This window comes from Capricornis sumatraensis, chromosome 6 (genome assembly GCF_032405125.1).
Source record: "Capricornis sumatraensis isolate serow.1 chromosome 6, serow.2, whole genome shotgun sequence".
In the NCBI taxonomy this organism is placed as follows: Eukaryota; Metazoa; Chordata; class Mammalia; order Artiodactyla; family Bovidae; genus Capricornis; species Capricornis sumatraensis.
The window spans coordinates 87,250,932-87,275,568 of NC_091074.1; the positions used below are offsets into that span (position 1 = coordinate 87,250,932).

Here is a 24,637-nt window from a genome sequence, read left to right on the forward strand (position 1 = left end):
GGGGAAATTACCTAGAAGGGAACAGTGGGGCCCAGGAAGCAGACAGGCATTTCACTGTGGCTTTCTTCACTGAGGACCTCCAAACATTTGGTAGACCTTTTCCCTCACATGCCTCTGGAGCCTTGTGCTACAAAGAGGCACGAAGCTGCTGGGAGCTGCCCACCATCACACAGCAAGTCGGTTGTGGAATCTATGTACAATCATGATCCTCTTTCTTTCTCTTGAATCCCCATCCAGCCTGAATGTCAGTTCTCCCATGCGAGTTCATGTTCTTTTTTGTACTGCTTGTCTTTGCTCCAGAAAAGATCTGTTTTCTTTGATTATTTCCCTACATGTCCGTGGTTGAGAACCAGGGTGTGTTTGCCAAATGCACTGTGTTGCTTTCACCCCGGCAGTTCCCTGTTTGATGATTTGATACTTAGAGGAAAGAGAGACAGTGAGGAGGAAAATCTGCTCAGTGCCTTGAACCCTGGGTTTTGGCCATTTTTCGTGAAGACAGCCTCTTGCCGCCTCTTTTCTGATCCCCACCTCCCTGTTCTCAGGACGAGAAATAAATCTTTACTCAAAAACCCAAGGGTTTGTTTCCAGGTGTTTGAGGGGAAGCTTTGGTCCCCAGTGGAGCTTTTTGGGGGAGTTTGTTATTTCACTAGGGATAGGGCTGAATGCCTCTGGTTTACGCTTCTCTTTCGAAGTTTATTTTATGTTTTGTTGTGGTTTTCAGATTTCTCATGGTTTGGATTTGGGAAAGTAAAATCAAGACAAGGTGTCGGTAAGTAGTTCCCACTTCTCTGGATAAGTAATGAGTTTGTGTTGTTTAATTAGGATGAAACTGCTTTGACCTTCTTTATTAATACTTGTTGGCCCTTGATTCTCTTTCTGTGATCCCAATTTTTGTTTTGCCGAATCAAGAGGTCTAGAATTTTCCAAAAAAGGAAAATTGACTTCAGTAGAGCGTTTTGCATTTTTGACATCAACTTGTTTTGTCCTATGAGGAAGTGTGAACTGTGGTCCAGATCTAGCTTGTGGCTGCATTTTAAAGGTTAAGGGAATAAAATGCGACTGTACTCCAACTCCACGTATAGCAAACAGTTGGCTGAATATTCAAGTCTGGGCAAGCTTGGATCTTAACTTTCTTCCATTGGCCAACATGTAATAAATTTCTGAATTGGGAAATCAGCTGTTCATTTATGACCACTTCTCTTTCAAAGCAAGACTCTAAAGTCCAGACACTATGATTTGTGCTTGATTGCATTCTGCTCCTTACATTCAGACTATGTGCCGGCAATTGAAAAGCAGAGTTTGTAGCTACCAAATGAGTGCAGATAATGTATCTCATCACTAGGATTGGAATCAGGTGTGATCTCCTAGGGCCTCTAATTTGTTCAGTATTTTCTATGGCTACAGAGACAATGAACAGGAATTGCTTAGAAGGCATGAAAAAACACTATCTTTACATCTTGCCTGTGCATTTCCAAGATCTGGCCCCATCTTGACTATCTGTTGGTTAGCATTTTAGCAAAGTTGGTTATAGGGAAAATTGTAAAATAGGGAAAGCATACCAGGGTCAGTCTTCTAGTTCTAAACCATTCACCTATTGCGTGTTCATCCCATCCGTACAAAGAAGCCTGTTTCCTTTCCCTTGTTGAGCCTGATAGCAGATCTTTCCTAAAGGATAGTCTTTCTCAGTGTCTGTCCAGTGATCCAAAATATTGCACTGGCTGGGCCCAGAGGTGGCAGACACTGAGCCAGAGGGGGCCTGATGGGGGAAGTCATCCTGACCCTTAACTTGCCCCAGGAATTCCAAGACTAAAGCTCTTAACCAGCAAAGAGAAGGTGGAATGTGTCAAAGTTGGAACATTAAGTGCAACCAGCTCAGGACTTGTCTGCAATGACCTGGGGCAAATTTCAGATCCGGCTCATCATAGGCGATTTGCCAAGATATTGCTAAGATAGCAGAGAGAAGATTGCCTGCCTGTGCAATCTTGAAGGCCTTTCCAGGGCTTTGTGCTCACTCTGTGTGTGGTTGTGGTGAAGAGGGGAATTGAGTGATAAACTCTCCCACAGCAGTGCTGTGAGATGAGGTCTTTCCTCCACTAAACAGCAAATCACTGCAACCATGTGAATGTTTTCCAGGCCAGTTTGCTTTGTAGAGAGGCGCTTATTCCCTGTAAGCTTGAAAAACCGGGCTTCATCCTTTTAGGCTACAGCTGAGCTGCTGCTTTGTAGGTTTTATTATTATTCAGGTGTGTTGAGGCCAGTCAGGAGATGACTGCCACTGAAAATGTAGTTTGTTACTCACAGATCCCAAGAGAAGAGGGCAGATCACGCCATGGTGGGGACCATGATGCTGAAGAGGGCACGGGGTCCATCAGGAAGCAGAGGGAGTGAGGGTGAAACATAGACAAGAGCCTCTACTGTGGTTTCTGCAGAAAGGAATGGGTGAGGCAGGGTAAACAGGTTAGAATTGGCTGGGTTGAATAAGGGCAATGGGCTCTGGGATATAGGGACCGTCCCTAGTTGTCTGATCATGTGGCTCTGGGGTGATGGGGCTGGTGGATAGTGGCCTGGAGTGTGATAGCCTGATAAGGAATGTGGTTTGGGGGCATAGACTGTGGATAGGTCGGCTTATATCTGAAACGTACTTTTGTAGGCAAGCACTTTATTATCTCTAGGAACTGGCAGTCCCTCCTCTGTCACCAAGGCCCTAGATGTTGAAGCAGCAGAATACAGAAAACAAAAGACATGTTTGATATGGCTATCTGATTAACAATAATCTGTCTCTCTCCTCGAAAGCATGTTGGCCTTGAGAAAAGGAAACCCCTTCTCCAGATGACCTACATCGATTCTTACCAGGGCAAAAAGGTCTCAGCCAGGCTTAAAAATGTCTGTAAAGTCATAAATGCCAGATACATTACTGAGCAGCTCTGGTAAAAGAAAAATGCCTCCTGGTACGTGAGACACAGTAAAATAAAAATGGGCTAAAAATGTTTCCAGGCATAGCTCCTATTTGTCAGCTCAGTAATTAGAATTATCTACCCCAAACTCAGCAAGCTGCACATACCTAGCAATTTAAAACTTCTTATTAATATTATAAGACATCTTTTCAAGTCCTCCTGTGAATTTCTCACATGCTGTGATATGCCCCCGATTCTTCTTCTGTCTGTCTTTTCTCAGTGTTTCTTCCACGTGCACAGACACACAACGAGACATCCATGATATGCACAGACAGGCTGCTGTCAAATTATATAGACATTCATCGTCTCCCCCGAGAGCTTTCCCCTTCCCGACTTTGCTATGCTCCATTAGATCAAAATGTTCACAGAAAAATGGCTGAAACTCTGCAACCTTGCTAGCTGCATCAATCTTCCAGGATTTGGAACATCAATAATGAAACAAACAGCACTTGAATTAACATGCCACTTGATAAATTGTTGAGGTTTATATGTTGCTCAAATTTGTCAACAGTGACCTTCTGGCAAAGTGAAAAGGCTTTTGAAAAATTAACTCTAGTGCTTTATACCGTTTCTGTGCTCAAAAAATTTCCCTCCAAACAGAGCCTGTTCCCTTAGGATCTGTTACCTCGGAGTTGGGGATTTTACTTAGCAAGGCCGGGGAAGGGTGTTTTTCGGTGATGGGCGAGAAGCAGAGAGCAAGTCCCTTGGTTGAACTCTTTAAGTAAGGCTTTGCTGTGTACATGGCAGATGCTTCAGAGCCTGAATTCCTGGAGGAATTTCAACATTGTCTTCTAAGTATCAACCTCCTCCAAAATGATTGAATGCTATGGGAATGTGGATTGCCTGCCCTGGGCCAAAAGAGAATCAGAGACAAAGCAACTGGGATCAGTGCGTTTCTAATTGTTGCAGGGAATTCAGAAGCAAATATTACTGGCCTTCTGACAGCATGTGGAGTGTCTGAATATGACAACTCTTGCATTTCTGGGGGTAAATGTGCAGCCTGGAATCTGCTGAGAAATGCCTTCACTGCACTCTTCTCGGGCTCGGGTAATAGCATGCTTTGCTAACCTCGAAGGAGTGGACAGCTGAGCCAGGACTGGAGCGAGGAAGCCCATGGAGGGGAAGGTCTTATCGACAAGATGCAGAAACCTTAGCATAGCACATTTCCATTTTCCACCTCTGGGTTTAAGCTCTAGGTGATAGGGGCCTGTCAGAAAGCAAATCATGAAACAAGAATGGTTAAGAATATTAGCAAGAACTTGTCTGTATAGCTATTCTTGGCAGAATTTCCACTGTTTACAAACACCAGTGAGCTAGGCTCAGGATGAGCACAACCAGTGAGCTTCCCTTGGCTTTGAGTGTTTGGTGGCTTCTAAATTGGCTGTGTGAGAACTTGCTTGCAGAAGTAAGCCAGAGTGTATCATTAAAGGCAACTTAAATACACATCCCCTTGAGAGAATGCTTTTTTAAAATTACCTATAATAGCAGTTGGCTGCCTCCTACATAGTTTAAGACAGCTAGCTGGGGAATGTCCAGTTGTTATCCCTCCAAACAGTGATAATCCCCATATAAGAGAGAAAATGGATTTGGGGGGTTGGGGATGGATTACTGTGATATTTCAGAGGGTATTCAAAAATGTATGATATAACAGCCTTTGTTTCTAGAATTGCTGTGCTTCTTACATAAAAAATTGAATGTGAAGGAGAAGGTAGAGATTGGATGGAGGTGCTGAGACATCCTGGTGGTTGGATGGACACACATGGCCTTGCTCAGGAAATAGGCATTCAGGCTTTCATTTCCCTGCCACACATTTGTCTTGGCTGCACATTGGATTTTGTCTTCTCTTTGTCTTTCCTCCATATCCTTTTCTTCCTATATTTCTCTTAGCTTATTATAGTAGCCCTGGCCACTGGGAGCCTTCTTTGGGACTTTGAACCTATTCAACATACTACGGAAACACATGTACTATATGTCTAGGGGACTTTGTCTACTTTTCTTGTAGGGTGTGTCTATCAAGAGCTCCTGAGATCTTAATTGTTATGAAGTTTTTAATGAATGTAGACCTTTATCTTTGGAAATGTGTTTGGGTTGCAAACATTATGGGTTTAGTGGTCAATGGATGAATTGTTTACATAAGACATAGTAGACTGTATTTATAGGCATATACATTCTGAGATTTTGGACTGTAAAGTTCAAATCTGGCATGCAAAAATGTTATGCTTATTGTTTTAATATAAAGATATCCATGTAATTGCTTTACAAATAATATTATAGCTAAAGGCAAAGCACGGAACATTGTTATTGGATTGATTCATTATTGCTATGAAAGTATCTTGTAGGCAAAAATGGTGTAGTCTCTGCGAAAGTGAACATAGTAACAGGACAGTCCAATGCAATTTTTGTTGACTAGTTGTAAGTTTTTTTAGTAATTCATACATATGAAGCAAATTTTCATCAGAAGTTTCATTCAAAGCCTAATAAAGTAACAAAAAGATATCATTTTGCACATTTTACACATGTAAGTGGATGTAGAGGTACAAAAAGGTAAGTGATTTGTCCAAAGAGTGGAGAAAGGATCCAATCTTTGAACTCATAGGTCATCTTTCAGTACACTGTACAACAGGAATCCTAGATTCATGCCGGGAATTTCAATGAGTGTTCTAAAGATTTTCAGAGAACAGAGAGGAAAGCTGCATATCAAATTACAGGAGAAGGAAGTAAAGAAATTGAAACCCTAATACATTGCTGGTGAGGATATAAAATATGGAAAACAGTTTGGCAGTTCCTCTAAAGGTTAACCATAAAGCTACTGTGCGTGCATGCTTAGTCTCTCAGCAATGTCCAATGCTTTGCAACCCCATGGACTGCAGCCTGCCAGGCTTCTCTGCCCATGGGGATTCTCTAGGCAAGAATACTGAAGTGGGTTGCCATGACCCATTAATTCCACCCAAGAGAAATGAAAAATATGTCCACACAAAAACTTGCACATGAATGCTCATAGCCACATTATTCATAATAGCCAAAATTTTAAATAACCCAAATATCAATCAATTGAATTGATCAACAAAAATGGGACATATCCATACAATAGAATTTTGTCTATAAAAAGGAATAAAGTAATGATGCATGTTATAATGTGAATCAACTTTTAAAATGTTACACTAAATGAAAGAAGCTGGTCCCCAAACATCACATCTTATATGATCTCATTTATATGAAGTATCCACAATAGGTAAATCTATATAGATACAAAGTAAATTCATTATTGCCTAGGACTGGAAGTGGGGAGAATGGGGAGTGACTGCTAACTGAAATGATAATTGTACTGATGGTTTTACAACTCTTTGAATATGTTAAAGCCTATTGGATTGTATACTTTAAATGTGTGAATTATATATATATATATATAAATTATAGCTCAACAAACCCATGAAGAATTATAGGAGAATATATGTTTTTCCAACTTCAGGCCCAGCCTCGGTTATCAGCAATGATGATGACTCTGCCAGCCCACTGCATCACATCTCCAATGGGAGTAACACCCCGTCGTCTTCAGAGGGTGGCCCTGATGCTGTCATTATTGGAATGACCAAGATTCCTGTCATTGAAAATCCCCAGTACTTTGGCATTACCAACAGTCAGCTCAAGCCAGACACATGTAAGTACAGCTGTTTATACTTACTGGCCCATTTGCTTCATAGCTGTATCTAGCAGCATGTTTATCAGAGTCCCTGACGAGGATGATTGAGGGGAGGGTGAAGTGAAATGTCTTAAGGATTCTTGAGGCTTTGAGCCCATGGAATAGATCATTTAGTTTGTTGATTATGACATTCTTAGGGTGTGTCTCCTGCTGGGATGGGAACTGTGGGCAGAACTGACTTCTCTTGGGATCCATTTTCCAAAACCATTTGTCAACATGAACTTGGAATCAGGCATGCTTATCTTGAAAAAGATAGAGACAGAAACCAGAAGTGTCATAAGATAAGCAATTGGTGGGATTCAAATTTGGTTTATTGAAAGTCTTTAAAATAACACACCAATGGTTGTCAGGAATGTTCTGTGTTGCACACAGGTGGTATCAATTTAAGTAGTTCTGTTTTTTTTGTTCAGTCTTAGTTCTTATCATGAGACTTACTGTGATATCACAATAACAAAGGGACTTCACAACAGGTGTGCCTACACTGAATTATGTTTCTCAGAACCAGATGAACCCATTAGCCTCTACTGGGGAACTTAAATCTTTCTTGGAGACTCTATCCTGCTTTCTGAGCCACTGCTCAAATATAAAGAATGCAAGGGCAAAGCCTGAAGGACAACAAGAAATAAAACCACAGTGAACAAACAGGCTTATGTCATTGGAACTATAGGCCTTCCCTTAAACATGAATAAGGGACTCTGAGGGTCAGACTGCCAGGTGGCTAAGGTCCCCTGGGTTCCTGGCACTGACAAGTAGGCATCTTTTTTTCTGTTTGCATGTTCTTACCCCATCTTACTCTTCTCCTGCTCCTACCTGTCTCAGGTAAGGTAGGACTATTTCAAGGTTAGATTTTGGGGACTGACTTTCCACCGAGAACTCTCATGGATAAGGGGATTTAGCAGTGAGTATTTTTAAAATATCAACAAATATCTGTAATTTCCTTCTATTCATTCAAATTTATCCTGAGGTATGTTTAATAATGGATTTGAATTTGAATTTAATCACTAAGAAGAACAGTATTACAATCTTGTAATATGTGAGACCCCACCATAGATTTCAGTTGAATTTGTAATATGACAAGATAAATAGAATAGCATATCTGAAGAATACTGAGCTCCTTGGAATAAAAAGTATTATTTGAAATCATGATATTATTAATTCTAATATTATAATTATGGTGTAAACAAGATGTGTGGAGGCCTTGCTTACAATGTGCATTCTTTGTTGAGATAAGCATCCCCCAACAGTTCTTGAAATGCCCTGCATGCATAACAGTGAAATAATAAAGCGATGCAAGACACTGTAGTGAGAGAATCTGTCATCATTTTGATTGTCATCACTAAGAACAGGGTATTTTGACCCCCCCTGTCACCACTACCAGTACCAGGCTGTATGATATACTTCAGTTAACCAGAGGCTACATTATAATTGAGGTTGACTAAAATTAAACTGTACTCAAAAATTTGCTTTTGTCAATGGAGAAAAGTTAAAGCTGAATAATCAAGTGGGCATCATTAGTTCAAGTCCAATAAGAAAAAATGAACCAGTGATCAAGGAAACAAACAAACATATGCTATAGAATCAAATAGGCTAGATGGCTTCTGAGTCTGTGGTTCTTTCTAAATGTGCTTTCTTTCCTTCAAAATCCCACAGGAAAATTTCTAAAGGTTATTTCCTTAGTCTAGCATCCATGAAGGTTTTTATAAGGGTTTTTGATTAGACATTTTGGTAATTTTAAAGGAGTTTTGGTTTTATGGCTCAACCACTCTATGCCACTCCCATTTGGAAGGAATTAGAAGAGAGTTGAGGAGACTGGCAGCTTCCCTTCAGCTTCTGTCCTCTACCAGAGGGCTCCAGACCATTGGTTTTTCATTATAAACTCTAGTCCTTCACTCAACCATCCTGACTGGTTCAGTGTTCTCAATCACTTAGCATCTTATACTAGCAGAAATTTTCTTTCTTTCAAGCATCAAGCCATATGCTCTTTCATGATTTTAAGAACACTTAAAATAACACATCTTCCATATATTCTTTTTCAAAGAAATGGGAATGAAGAAGCAATTTACTTCTCTTATCTCTTTACCTTTTCTTAAATGTCATTCTTTACCCCATATTTTTTTCCCTTTATCTTCAGTGTGTCTGATGCCTTTTGTGAAGCCCTAGGTGTTACCACTCTGGTATATGTTTCTGTAGTCTTGATTAAAACCAGGTTAGATTGTAAGCTCCTAGAGAGCAGAAATTATACCCATTGAACTACTTCATGATAGCATGGGACACTATTTGTCTCTGATGTGGGCCAGATGTTGACCAGATATGGCTATATATTACTGAAATATCAATTACTAACAGACTTGTAACAAGTGTAATGACCTTCACATTGAACGTTTTTCATTGGGTCTATTCTTATTAAACTTACCGACATAGATTTTTAAATGTTGGATGAATTTTTTACATATTAACCAGTTTAAGTAGATTTAGATAAAATTTTAGCAGAAATAAGCCTTTAACAAAGAATCTTTTCTTTGAGGATCCTAATTGTAGTCATTCAGAAATTAAAATATTCAAAATGCATAGATCTGGCATACAGAAAGAGAGGGATTTGTTACTATAGGCCCATGAAATTTTGGTAGCTTGGCTTTCAGTTAACTTATTCCCTTCAAATGTTTTCTCAGCTAACCTTTAAAGAAGGGCTCTTCCAAGAAATTGGACAGGTTACATATGAAAAACAAATTTAAGAAGCTCTCAGAAAAAGTGTGGAACTTTCTTCATGTGCTTAAAGCAAAATATCACATGAAACATACAGTCTCTGATGGACCCATCAGAGGCTTGGATCACAAACCAGCACATTTACTTCTCTTTCCTAAAGCTTCCTGCTATTCAAAGATGTTGGCTTTAGAATACATGCATGATCTTACAAACAGAGATCCCATCATACTTCACTGAATTATAAGAATCTAATGTGGAAAGTGAAGTTCAATTCATCACATATTTATTGACTACCCACAATACTCCTACAATATTAAGAATTGGAAATTGGGTGATAATGATGGCTTGTTCCTTGCCCACAGGGAGTCTCCTTGGGGAGGCCAGTGTTGAAAGACATTGTGTAATTACACGGCACAAGGTTAGGATAGCTTAGGGCAAGCATCCTAAACCCCAGTGACTTGTAGGGTCAATATGAGAAACAGGCTGGATCAGAAAGATGACATGGTGTAGTGAAGATCATGATGGAACATGGGCCTGGTATTACCAGATATTCCAAATGTTCCAGAGAGAGCAGGCTTTTTTTTTTTTTTTTTTTTGTAATGTGAGTTCTCCAAGATTTAAAACAATGAGTGGAACCAACAAAATACATCAGCACAAATCATATTTGGTCCACAATACATCAACTGTTTATGACTTTAAATATCAGTGAATACAAACAGTTGATTTTACAGAGAGTGCTCTGAAGTAGCTTGTCCAAAGTGACACAGGCTCCCTGCTTGTGTAACTTTGTTCTAAAAACAAAACAACAAGTGAACCAAAAATCATGATTAAGCCATATTTCTTTAAATGTTGTGTAAGATTATTTGAGTGAAGGCTGATGCTAATTTATATCCCCCAAAGTACTTTTTCACTTTCAGGAGCTATGAGAGGTTTTCAAAGTCTAGAGGTGGTTTGCAGGATTTTAGAACAATCTGAACAAGGCTGAATTGCTCCCGAGCACTTTCCAATAGCAAGTCTGTCTACTTTATTGCAGGGCCCAGAGGTTCCCCCAAGACCGCCTGATAATAATTTGGTATTTGGAGGCTCCTGTGTCACTGCAGGAACTAAAGGAGGCTAAATCCATGCCTGATGGAGGAGAAGAGTTCTATGGTTATCTGCAAATTCTGGCCAGACAACATCTTGACGTCACTCCTTAGCTTCCAAAACCTAGCCAAGCAAGAAGTTGCCTTCCCAAGAGAAAGCAGTGTGCTCTAATGACTAAGCCCTCAGAGTGCTATGCCACTTTAACTATAGACCCATCTCCTCGATCAATCAGGATGGCAAGATGGAGCTGAGGAGCTCAGCAACATCAAGGCTGCAGTTGGTCTTTAATTCAACTAGTCTGTGTAGACGTGTCTGAAAAGCATGTCATCTGACCACACGGGGTTGTTTCCTAGTAGGACTGACCAACTTGGCTCAAGGGCAGCTCTGCTACTGTCCTCTCTCCTTGTCTTCTAAGAACATTTTTGACAGGGTACAATGGAAACACAACTTCTGAACTGGAAAAAAAAGAAAGAAAGAAAACCCACCCTAACCAACAATACCCCTGAATCATCAATCTTGGGTTCTTTTGAAGGGTGGGAATGCGTTATAGCTTCCCCTTCAGGAAAGGCAAATGGCATAGACTTGTCATCTCTAGAATTGTGTCTTTCCTAGAGCAGCCTTATAAATTAGCTAGAATCCTAGGTGGAGGGTCTACATTAAATGAGAATTGTCTCTAAATATGTACTGTATGTGTTTGTTCTTACAGCGCATGCCCTCTATGTGTATCTAGGGCTAGTAACTAACTCTCTGTGGAAGATGCAGATAAGGAATTCTGACTTTTCCCCATTTTGATTTCATTTCCAATGAAATGGACATTGATTGATTTCCTGCAGAGTACACCATGCTCCTCTAACTATTATAGTCCGTGTGTGTGTATACGTTTGTGTGTGTATACATTTGTGTGTGTGTGTTCCCATTGGTTACATGCTTGTTAGGTAACTATGTAGATAAGCACAGATTCATAGACCAGCAAAGACGAAGGAAATAAAACATAATAAAGGAACGGAATGTTTTCACAGTAGTTGAAAAGATCATGCAGGGCACCCCTGTTGATCCTCTTAGCTGCCATACCTACACTGTCATTGTGTTACCAGCCAGGGGAGGTAATGGAAGTGGTATTTTTCACAGAACTGCAGAGGTTTTGAACATATTTGTAACATTACTTTGAGTACACCTGAGCAAAAGTTCTGAAGTATATCCAAGACCCCAGGAGCTCATCAGATCAAGGGTTGAGAGTTATTGGAGGTTATCTTCAAACTTCAGTGCAATCTGTGCCCATGGTCCATTTTGATGGTCCATTTGATAGGGTTTAAAAACAGGCAGAAACAATTGCTTTAGCACTTTCTTATGTCCTTTGCCTGCTAATTTTGCTTCTAAGTACGTTTGCTTCTAAGTATTTAATTGGCCAAAAGATAGCTGCTTTGGGAACTGTTTATATCCCTTTGAAGGCTATGGCCTGCACTTTAAAAATAACCTAGGTCTATTTTGCCCAGCATGAGTGTTAGGGACTAGAGACTGCAGTTATTTTTGGATCCTTAGAAATTGCTTCATTTATGGCACAGTGGGCTGACAACCCATCTCATGGGGGTCTTCATGGTACACTGCTCATAGACTCTGTAAAGTCCCAATCCAACTCTGTCTCTTGGTGCCATAGTTTCCCACTGCTAGCTATCACAGCTTGATACTATATTCTCCTTTCAACTCCAGAGGAGATGGTAAGAAGCTATCAAATAATGTTTTAAAAAAGCAACTTGAGTTTCTTTGTAGAAAGGAAATAAATACATGCTGCATAATTATATGTACAATGTAAGACATGTTAAAAACTCCTCTGAAAAGAAAATTCAAGCACATTTATGACTATGTAAAATAAGAGACTTCATTCTATTAGCGTTTGACCCCTGGGTGATATGACTTGTTATCAAAAAAGAAATATCACCCAATTATAGGATACCAAGACCTCTTAGAGAAAACACTCCATCTTACATTTAATGGCTAAAAAAGGAAAAAAAAAAAAACTATTATGGATTTAGGTCACAGAAACACTCAGAGTGATATTCTGATTTTACTTCCACATCATTGGCCAATCAAGAGGAAATTATGTACCCTCTCACACACCAGACAGTTCAGTTCAGTTTCACCAAATCATCACTGATGTGCTAGAAGCATCCCAGCAGATGCAGGATTCTACAGTGTTTGTTCTGGATATTTTCCAAAGCCCAGCCCAACTGGAGAGGGATACCAGCAGGATGAATCTAATCAAATGCACCACCATTTTGGTTTCCGGTTGGTCACTCTCACATGTGCCAGCAGACTGGGGACTACAACCAGCTCAGCAAACATACGCAGAGGAGCCTCTTATGTTGCTAGGGAGCTCCTGTTACCCAGATGCTTTGAACACTGAGTGCTCCCTGTGGTTAAGTAGAGATGACAGAAGGGGAGTTTTTCTTGGATGTGATGCTTGCTCATAGCTCAATCCTTCATGGCAGCTAATGTCACAGAGTGCAGGCTTTCTCTTTGTGAAGTGCAGATTTTCTCTGTCTTAACTAATTCTGCCAGCTAGAGAGGGTAAGCCACCATGGTTGGGCTCCTTCTCAGATTTGTCGTCATGCCAGCTCTCCTTATGAGGTACAGCCATACTGCCCTTCCTTCACGGTGCTGTAGTTTCTTTGTCTGCTCTTTATCATGGCCATTGGTAAGTGTTTGCATGGTGGGTCGCTTCAATCATGTTAGACTTTTTGAGACCCTATGGACTGTAGCCTGCCAGGCTCCTCTGTCCATGAGATTCTCCAGGCAAGAATACTGCAGTGGGTTGCCAGGCCCTCTTCCAGGGGATCTTCCCAACACAGGGGTGGAACCCATGTCTCTTACATCTCCTGCTCTGGCAGGTGGATTTTTTACCACTAGCGCCACCTGGGAAACCCCTTGATAGTGGATATTTCTCTTGAAGTATGTAAGATGAATTTGCTCCACACCATGGACAGGAAAGAATTGGAGAGAGATCTACTTCTCATTTCAACCTGATAGCCAACCACAAAAGGCAATCTCCCTCTTCGGGCTTAGCCTCTAGGAGTAAAGCAGCCTCCTGAGATGGAGACAGCAGCCCAAAGTGCTCACGGTGCTCGCTGTCTGAGCCCGCTTCCTTTGGCTGAGAGGATGCGGTGTATTTCTGAATGCCTGAGCTCCCTGAGGGAGGTAAAAGTTAGAAGGTAGTATTTGTGGTCCAAAGGAGAAATACATGTCAGTATAACAGTACCTGTACCCACCCCCCCAACCAGGGTTGCGGAAGTTCTTTTAAAACAAGACAGTCTTGGGCAAATCATATTGGATTGATCTCCCTAGCTGGCTTAGCTCTGATGATTAATTTCTGCTAGTAAGACAGAATTAAGTCTTCATTCACCAAAACGCCTTCAGAGTCCCTAAAATGCAATTCTTTAAAAATAAATACTATAGGTTATAGAAGGAAATTTAGAAAACATAAGAAACAAAGATGGAATAAAAACTTACCTACAATTCTAACAGAGATAACTACTGATAATATCATTTGGATATCAAACTTTGTCATCTTGTGTCTGTCATTTTAACCTCCTATGATATAAAGTCTAACCACTTGAACCCTGGCCTTTGTTTGTACTGGGCTTTGTTCATACCTCTCCAGTAATGGGTTGTCTTGGGTGAATTGTGTTGGAAAGTCTGTAGGAAGCTCACTGGGTGTATTATTGTTGGTGTCAGATCTTGTATTTGCTTGGTTATACATAGGAGTATCACCTGATATGAAGAGCTCACTCACTGGAAAAGACCCTGCTGCTGGGAAAGACTGAGGGCAGGAGGTGAGGGGGACAGCAGAGGATGAGATGGTTAGATAGTATCACTGACTCAGTAGACATGGATTTGAGCAAAATCCAGGAGATAGTAGAGGAGAGAGGAGCCTGGCATGCTGCAGTCCACAGGGTCACAAAGAGTTGGACATGATTTAGTGACTAAACAACAACCATATAGGAGTTAAGACAGAGGTGGGCTGGGCTGACCTTAGCAGGTCAGGTTTCGAGTGACCCTTAATCCAGAGGAGCTCAGCTTTTACAAGGTGAGTGTTACAGAGCAGACAAACCTTGTGTTGGAGGCTGAGAGGACTTGGGAAGCAGAAGGCTCCCTTATTTGCCAAGGAAGCCTGAGTGCCTCAGTTTAGGATCAGCTCTCTGCATGACTCCAGATGTAGCTGACTGCTCAGCTGGAGCAGATGATCACTTTCTCTCTCCTAGTTCTTCACCCTGGCAGCCTAGCTCCTTTCAGAGAGCCAGGGGTCCTGGATCTGAAAGGGTCAGGCTGGTTACATCTGATTTGCTTTCCACTAAGTAGAGATGCCTTTTCTTCTGCCCGGGACTCCTGGGCTGTGCAAGGACCTCTGATAAATTGGAGTCTCCCTTTAGACATCCTGCCTTACCTAAAGTTGATGCAGTCAGTGGCCCAGGCATCTCTCCATGAGATTTCTTCATGAGTCTTCTCATGAAAGGCTTCCTCTTCTAATGTCTCAAGCATCAAGGCCTAAGCTGGGGTTCTGTACAGAGGACCTCTATCAACAGTATGACATACTGGAGTGGTTCAAAGTTGGTATTTTGCAGAGTCCTATTAAAGTAGATAGGTTCTAAAAGTAATTCCAGAATACATAGATTCCTATGATATGTAAGAAGTTAGATTTGTTCAGTGTTGAACCAAAGGGGGTGGGGAGCCAAAGAGGAATTCTAGAAAGAAAAGAATAATCTAATGTCTAGTTTCTCTATTATTTTCATCAGTTCCTGTACATGCTATGAATATGGGTAGACATCAACATTCTTTTTACCCTGTTGCTATTATTTAGCAAATTTATTTAACCACGCCGTTGACCTTCTGGGTGCATTAAAGTGGAACCCAAGTGATTATTAGATAATGATGGCATTTAGACTAAGTGCTATATTCCTAATGTTCCAATAAGTGGTTGATACAGGGGGGACAGGATACAATGCCACACTATCTAATTATATTAAAAGAGCTGGTCTCCATGTTATGGAATGCCTTCATTACGGGAGATTACATGATATCTCTGCACCACTGAGTGGCCACCGGACATGTTTTCCTGAAAGAAGGATGGATTTTCAGATTCATTTATGCTCTCATGCCTAATACTCATCTCCACCCTTGTTCCTGAAAAGAGTTTACTTTTACAAGTGGGTTGGCCTTTAGTCTGTTGCTAATGAACAGAGAGAAACTGTTACCCAGGGACGAACTCCTACTTTCTATTAATAGAGTACCCGGCCAGCTGGACTAACTGGCCTCAAAGTGTCTCTATCCTGGCTTTCCTTCCTCTGGCCCATAAATATAAATTCCTTTGTTCATATCATTCTATCACCCTCCCTCCTTTTCTCTATGTATGAAGGTTCAGGAACCATGATGCTAATGACGACATTTCATCCTTATTCCTAGTTCAGTTAATGCCAGCACCTGATGTCCAGAGAAGCAGTTGTGCTTCTGTATCACTCATTAGCCCTTATTTAGAGCGGGCCATTTTCTTCTTTCCCAAGTGTTGCCATTTTTAGGATATTTTCCTCTCTCTTAAGAACCTTTGACTAAAATTTCCTTGTGTACATATAAGATTTTAGTTTCCCTTGAGCCCTACCTAGACCTTTATTAGCACTGGCCTCCGAAGAGGAAATCTAGGAAGATTTTGATGACCAGGAGCTCTGCCATAGATTCCTGAACTCCTGGACTTTGAGGAAGTTGATGGCCAAGTAGCAGAGGGAATAACCATATCACTCACTTCCTGAACCATGTGTCTTCTCTGCGTTTGTGTATACTCTCTGCTGTTTCCTGCACATTGAATTCCAAGTTTCAAATTAAAGCGAATCTTAGCCAGATTGGGGTCTGATCACTGATATGTGAGTATGGTCCTTGGTGTTGACATCCCAGGAGGCCCTCTTTTGTTCTCTTAGAAGAGCTCTATGTTATCAAAGACCAAGCTTCTGTGTGTGGGCCAAGCTAGGGAGGGGTTGTAGGACTGGGGATGAATCCGTGTCGTCCTCATACCTTATGCCCACCTTTGGAAAGAGGGGGCTTGTGTGAATTCACATTGATGACGTTCCCCAAGGAGACACTTCAGCTAAGGGGCACCCAGTCTGAGTGTTAGTGTGATCTTGTCTTGAAGGTCTTCCTGCTTCCCCGCAACAAGCAATGAGCCCCTTACTGCTTGCTGGGCTCCTGCCTGCTGCCTTGCAGTGCTGATCTCAGCAGCTCTGCCCTCTGATGCTGCACCAGGATCTGCGGAGGTGGGATAGGGAGGGGACTCTGCTCATTGCTGCTGCTGCTGCTAAGTCACTTCAGTCGTGTCCAACTTTGTGTGACCCCATAGACGGCAGCCCACCAGGCTCCCCCGTCCCTAGGACTCTCCAGGCAAGAACGCTGGAGTGGGTTGCCATTTCCTTCTCCAATGCATGAAAGTGAAAAATGACAGTGAAGTCGCTCAGTCGTGTCTGACTCTTTGCGACCCAATGGACCGCAGCCCACCAAACTCCTCCATCCATGGGATTTTCCAGGCAAGAGTACTAGAGTGGGGTGCCATCGCCTTGTTGCTTAACTTTATTTCCCTCTCTTATGTTTGAAGAGAGTAGGCCTGAAACATGATCTGCATTCTTTTACTATGTTTAGAATCTCCAGGGCTTGTCCCGCATATGTATGAATGATAATGGAGCTTGGAAATCTTTACTATAGAGGCTCGTTGATGGAAATGAAATCTGTTGTATTGGAATTTGTGATGTAGTTAATCATTCAGAGCCAAACTCTTATGCCAATAAAGACAAGAGTGTCAGATTTGTGGTGTCCGTTGCCTACTTTTTATCACCAACTAATAATTATTCTTACATAAACTTGAGAATTTAGTTCAGTATTGGGATTCCTAAAAGCACTACCAACAGCATCCTAGAAGTTGTCTCCATTAACTCCCATTTAGCTCCCGAGCAGCTCCTCTGAGCTTTCAAACAGCCCCCACTGCACCCAGCAGAGCCAGCATTAAGGCAATATGGGTGAGGCCCTCAATTAAAGTGCAGAATTTAAAGGAGCACCAAAGAATATCAGCCATCAAGATAAATCACATCTGAATGCAATATTTTAAAAGACAAAAATTAATGAAAAACCTATGAAGAAAATTTCAAAATTTGTAATAGACAGACTTAAGAAAGCAGGGATTAGAGTGAGTGCTACAAATCCAAGGTCAAATCCTGGCTTTAAAATTTTCATATTTTTTCCTTCACAACTGTTTTTTTAATGTTTAGTTTTTAAAACCATGGCATTAAAACATTAATTGTAATGCTTTACTATTTTAGTATATTTTATACTAACTATGAATGGAATATAATCTTTAAAAATTGTGAATCATTATATTGTACACCTAAACTTATATGATACTGTTCAGCAACTCAATGAAAAAGTGATAATAAATAATGGAGAATAAAAAACATTATTCATGTTAATGACTGAATCTGGGATATTCCCTTAAATTTTTTGCACAGGGCAAGAATCTCACTCTGCTCACTTTAACTCAGCCCTAGACTCAGACTCCTTCTGGCCAGGATCTTGTGTAAACCTCTGGTCTTTGCAAAATGCCATTTTGTGTACATTAGCTGCTGGGCTGATTAGCTTTCAGGCTTCTCTTCTTTCCTGCATTCCTGACCTAATTGTTCTCCCTTCCCACATCTCATCTGCCCCTGGAGATGCATTCCTCTGAATCAGCCAGCTTCAGCATCCCCAGCACTAACCATCCAGTGCCGTCTGCTGAAATATCTGCACAGACAGGCACTCTCATCTTCTGATGGACTTTTTCTCATATGTGACTCTCCAGAGTGAAGAAATGAACAAGACTGCCAAAAACAGAGAGAGAGAAAAGAAACAAAGAAAGGGAAGGAGAAAGAAAGAAAAGACAGAATGAGAAAGATTCTTTTAAAAAGGCAGAAATGAGAGGAGGGTCAGGAGATCTTAGCAAAATTGAGAATTAATCTAGAAAAAAATTGGATAAAATTTTAAAGTAAAAGTGAAATTTAGATAATAGATATTGTTTCATTTTCCCACATTTGGAACTTTAGTATGAGATTTGATAAATTCGAGATATACCTTTTGAGATTTTAAATACTCCATTTTCACTCAGCCTTTTCCTTAATGCCATGAGCCCCTTTTGTAATGTGTGCATTTTTGATTATCTAAAACAACCAATATCGAATGCCTTTTATGTGCCAGGCCTTACAAGTTGCATTTTCACATAAAAAACAAATGAATCCCTGTCAGCGCCACAGGATAGATATTACTACTCTGTTTAATAGATGAGAAAACTGAGGCTCAGAGAGGCTAGGAGGGGGAAATAATGAACCCAAATTATAGTCCTAATGTGGGAGAGTTTCTGTTCAGTCCCCAGTTGGCCTCCTTTAAGTCTGGGGCTCTTTCCAGCTGAGGGTTCCTGCTGACCTTTTCCAAAAATAATGGAGAGCAATTTTCAAACTCTGCAAGAGGAATTGTACTGTTGGTGTTGCACCTTTCATGTGAGCTGATCAAGGTAAGCTGAGTGTGTTAACCTTCAAGCACACAGGCAGGGAAGTGCCAGGTGGCAGGTAGTGAGCTTATTATTAGAGGAGAAAGGAGCCAGTGGTAGACTGACCCCAGGCCCGGTCTCTAATGTAAGGTTAGCAGAGCCCACTGGGGCAGCAGGTAGGTCTTCTTGATGGAGTCATTACCAGAAATAGTAAATACTCATGAATAATAAATGAATAAATAATAATAAACCCTCACTTTTATTTTTTGCTAGTTAAAATCATGTCAAATCCTACTTCCCCCACCCTGTCCATGCATGCATGCATGCTAAGTTGCTTCAGTCATGTTTGACTCTGCAACCCCATGGACTGTAGCCCACAAGGCTCCTCTGTCCACAGGATTTTCCAGGCAAGAATACTGGAGTGGGTTGCCGTGTCCTTCTCCAGGGAATCTTCCTGACCCAGGGATTGAACCCGCATCTTTTACATCTCCTGCATTGGCAGAGGGTTCTTTACCACTAGCACCACCTGGGAAGCCTTCCCGTAGCCCAGCCCTCTCTAAAAAGTTTGCCTTTTTGTGGTCTTATTTCAGAAAATCCTAGGAAAAGATCATAGATCTTTGACTCTTTCTTGAGCACCTTCATTCCTCCAAGATAAGCACATCACTTTTCCTAGGTGAGCTTGATATCTGTTTTTCCAAAGACAGAGTTCAGAGTGCCAAGAGTTCAAGGAGCCAGTTGAAGTGCACACATTTACTGAGCTTTATAAAGCAATGTTCCAAGTGTCAAAGCACCCACAGCACCTTCCCAGGTTACCCTGCTCCAGAAAGACCAAGAGGACACAGGCTAATATTGCCTTCATGATGACCATTCTACAGACAGCCAATTTCAGTGCCAGCCATGTGTGAACATTTTGTAGGGTAGATGAGTCACATTTCTGGTTCAACCTCTATGATTCTTTTTTTTTTTTTCATTTTCTATGCGAAGATCCATGTTTCCAAATTGCCTGTTCGAAAAGGGTCAAGATTCTTGTAGATATTTAGCCTGTAAGGAGTCTTTTTAAAAACCATGAATCACTTTGATGAGTGGCATCTTTTTCCATGAGAAGAGCATTCATCAGGACGTTCAATAAGGTCAGAGGACATCGAGGAGCTGTTATTTTAAGGAATCTACTTTACCATGGGTGTATCTGCTCCCACAGATTCGTGTGTATGACCTCATATTTGTCTCCTATTAGGTAGACTAATACATGCTCCCCCAAAACATCACATAGCAACTTTTCACTGTGCATGACAACTGCAGGTGAATGAGAATGGTGAGGTGAGCCAAAATGAATAAACTCTTTCGGACCCACTGTTTACTTTCCTAATTATCTTAAAAAAAAACTTAGAAGAAAATAACATAGCATTGTAAAGCAATTATACTGCAATTAAAAATGAATAAATTTTAAAAAACAACTTAGAAAAGATCATAGTTTGGGGTATGAATTATTCAACTGCCATTCAGAGGCCATCATAACAAATAATGATACAATCAAACTATTGTTTGTTGGAGATTTCTAAGCCCCCTGAACCTCCGTGCATATGTCAGCACAAACCTTCAAAACTTGGGCAGTCCTTTAGCATTTATGGAAGTGCAGCCCAAGAGCGGCTTGGAGAGACTAAAGAGGATGAGACTTCAGAGAAGCAGAGTTGAAATATTTCCAAAGAGAATTTGATGAGTCTTTTGCTTACCCTGGAATAAGCATTGTGTGTATTTTACGTGTATCTCCCATTTGCCAATATGGAAAACAAATCTCTGACTAATAATACTATCTGGAATCTTTAACAAAGAAAACTCTAGGATGGGTGGTATAGGGAGGTGTTGAGGATGCAAGTTCAGATTAGGCTCAGCATGTATAATCATATATTGGATGATTAATGTGTATACTCAGGAAGTCATGTCTCACCCAGGAATTGAGTGGCAGCAGTCACTGAGTGATATTGAAAATTGCAGATGGAAAGACTTAATGACAGTTTTGTAAGTTTTCAACCACAGGCCGTTCAGTGGACACACACGTGCTTCGGCATCTTCAGCTCCTAAAACAGTGTTCAGGACTTTGCATAATGAACATGTGGTGAATAACTGAAGGAGCGCATGAATGCATATGTATAATTGTTGTACTTGTAGTTTTGGGGGAAAAATACATCTGTACTTCACCAGGCATCTGACATGGCTAACAAGTTAAATTCCCCTCTGATTCTGTTAGGAGTAGAAGTCAGGCAACATTTTCATTTGAATTGCTGGATTTGGCTACCCTCTCTGGTCTGCACAGAGCTTTTACAGGTCTCCAAAGATGGAAATAATTTCACTCATGATGGATTAAAGCAAAGGAACTGTGATTTGGAAGGTATAGTATGGTGGGATAGTCTTGTCATTCTATGTATAACTTCAGTGTTTCCATGTGAAAATGACTCTAAATAATTAACAAGGAAATGGACTTCGGTAACTAAATGCATTTATGACTTGAGGAGTCCCTACATACTAACAATATACCTGACACAATGACACAGGGAAATAAATAGTTTTCCACAAACATTTTATAAAGTTATCAAAGTTTGAGAGTTCCTAAACTCTGCTATTGGACGAGGAAAAGATTTGGTAGTAATTTGGCAAATTTTTTAATATACATAATAAACCATATGTCAAAATGCCCAAACAGGGTCAGATTAGATTCAGTACTTCTGTTAATCCTATATCAAAACGATTAGAAACTAACATTGCTTCAAAAGTTTACTTAGGAAAGTTTGCTAACTCAGTTAATTTTCTTCAGTGAAAATATGCTACTAGAATGAAAAATGATAAGAAGTTAACTGTGGTATAATAATATTCATAGTATAAGGAATTATTCAGATATTATTTCATTCCTGTCCACAACTTCTTAAGTTTCTTTTAGAATTTCATCTTATGTGATTTGATCTGTACAAAATAATGTGAGAAGAGATAATGGGATTTAAGGAGAGAAATGATTGAATCACCATGTCCCAATAAAAAGTGTTCAAATTGGATTTCACTACATAATGAATTCTGCTTCAACTTACTTTGACATAAATAAGATTGGGTAAGGGAAACCAGAAGTAAATCAAATAAATTAATAAAACTATCAGAGCTGCTTCAGTTTTGTCCCCCCAGACAATGTCTGCTTATTTGTGTAATAAAGCCTGCTCTTATAAATTAAAACCCAGGCATGCCACTTGGTTGAAAGAAAAATTTAAGGAAAAGTTAGTACAATTTTGGGGCCTGATTAGGGTGCCTTCTGGCTTCATCAATATCAATAGTCTCTTTGAAAAGTGAAATCTGAAACCCAGAAGAAGAGGTTCAACTTTCAACTATAATTTAAAATTAAAAAAACAAGACTGGAGATACAAACATGCATGCAATATTGATGATTAGCTGTTCATATTTTCTTAATTATACACATTTACTGAATCCAAGGCAATTTTTTCATTTTGTCTAGACAGAGACCGTGTCTCCATCAGCATAATATATCATGGTATTTGTGAGTCTTGTGCAAAATTGAATTTGCATCTCTGCCACCACTCACAGGGAGTTCATTATCTTACAGTAAAACCACTGGGAAAAATACAATTTCCAGTGTTTAATAAAACTGTGGTCTTTTCATAATGCTTATGGTGCTTGAGCAATTTGTTAGGCACAATTGATCACTGACACTTAACACTGATTACATGGTGGATAGTGCCAGGAAGGGTGATTTTATACATTTTCTTTATTTATTATATTTCAGTGCAAATAGGGTATTTTGCAGTGACACTATTTGTATTTCTCAGAACGAAGTGCCTTCTCAAAATGTTAAACATAAAAACTAATGCCACAAAGCTAAATATGCAGTGCATAAAATATACCCTGGATGTGGTTGAGAGGTAAGGAAACTAGTGGGAAAAGCCTCTTGTCTTGCTTCCTAGTTTAGCCAAAGAGAGTGGAAATAACTAGGTCATTGGCTAGCCTGAGATGTGGCCCTGGACTAGCCAGTACTTTATAACTTTCTGAAGTAGAGATTACTGTCACCCATTCAAGCTACTCGATTCACAAATCTGTGACTCGTTGATCAAAAATTACCAAGCCTTTAAAATATGACCTCACTAATTTAAAACTGAAAGGCCAGAAGCCTGTATTCTGATAATCCCTTAAAAATGAGATTCAAGTGACAAATCATTGAAAAGGTACCAAGCTTTAAATTTTGAGATTGGGCCCTCAAAACAGGATCTCCAGCTATTACACAGGTTTGTGAAGTATGGCTATCACACATGCACAATTTCAGTACCCCTAGATATTTATTATTAAAGATGCAATATAAATGTGAACCACATTGGTGTTCTTTGTGCTGTAATAAATTGAGTACCTGAAATGAACTTGTAGTAGAAGTTATTTATTTATTTGCTTTTAATAATCTAGAGAAGCACTATGCCATGCGCTTATGAAAGCCCCAAGCTGAAAGCATAAACAAAAGTCAGCTTGGGCAGCTTTAGAAGAAAGAGGCATCAGGAGGACGTATTTCCTATGAGTTTTTGTAAACCCAGTGTTCAAAATAGTTTTCCAACAGTGATTCTGAAGATGCTCTGCTTCTTTACATTGTTTCTACCAATAGATTATTTAGCCAGAAAGATCACATCTTCAAAGAACTCAGAGTACACTGCACATGGGAAATAGATTTTCATTCTTTCGCTCAATACTGTATGATTTTGTAGATCTTTGTGACTGCTATAAAGAATTTGGTGTGGACTCATTTAATGCAGTTCCCAAACAGAGAACTTTCCTTAGAGAGAAAGTTAAGGTTAGACTTTATAAGGTTGAAGTTGTATCCCCATATTTTCTTTTTTTTTAAGCTTTTCTATATTTTTTATTTTCTAAAAAAGTTTTATTGAAGTGTAGTTGATTTACAATGTTGTGTTAATTTCTTCTGTACAGCAAAGTGACTCAGTTACACATATGTATATATATCCTTGTTCATATTCTTTTCTATTATGGTTTGTCACAGGATATTGGATATAGTTCCCTGTGCTCCAGGGAACAACAGTAGGACCTTGTTGTTTATTCATCCTATATATAATAGTTTGCTTCTGCTAATCCCAAACTTCTATTCCTTCCCTCCCCTAGTTTGGACTTAGGGGATCCATGGTATCTTAGTTTGGACTGTGAATGGGAAGTTGCTTCCCAAGCTTGTGGAGCTGTTGGGCCCCGAATCTCCAAAATATTCCAGATTTAATGGTTTGGAGAAATGGAATTGCTACCTGAAAACTATCTAGGTTTGGCGTTCAAGTTCAGCCTTAGTTATTATCACTCAAACCTCATGCTTTTGTCATCCTTGGAGCCCTCACTCCAACTTTGTGCCTCAGTATGTTTCAGGCCAACTTTGCCTCAGTAACATGTGCACATTACGCCCATTTTCACCACGCAGAGGTATCTGAGGCTGGTCACTGGAATCTGGAGGCCCAATGCTTTTCCCTGAGTGTGTTGACTGAGAAGATTCCAATCTGTCTTTCATCTCACCGTCTCCCATGACCTTTATCTCAACACCTTCTCCTTGACCTGACCCTTCACCAGCTTGAAACCTGGAAGTTCTCGCTTCCCGGTTTTGCTTAATTGGCACTTTCTGGGCCA

The 24,637-nt window shown here is 40.3% G+C and overlaps 1 protein-coding gene across 5 annotated transcripts in view; it reads left to right on the plus strand.

Moving 5' to 3' along the window:
* Positions 1–24,637, plus strand: part of NTRK2 (neurotrophic receptor tyrosine kinase 2) — a 389,675-nt gene that overhangs the window by 215,133 nt on the left and 149,905 nt on the right. For 2 of the 5 annotated variants that reach the window (XM_068973784.1, XM_068973786.1), the window contains one exon: positions 6,424–6,612. In XM_068973784.1, the coding sequence (XP_068829885.1) occupies positions 6,424–6,612 (189 nt within the window). Of the gene's footprint in view, positions 1–721; positions 770–6,423; positions 6,613–10,390; positions 10,420–24,637 lie in introns of those variants that run through there. The other 3 variants (XM_068973787.1, XM_068973783.1, XM_068973788.1) reach the window with 3 other exon arrangements.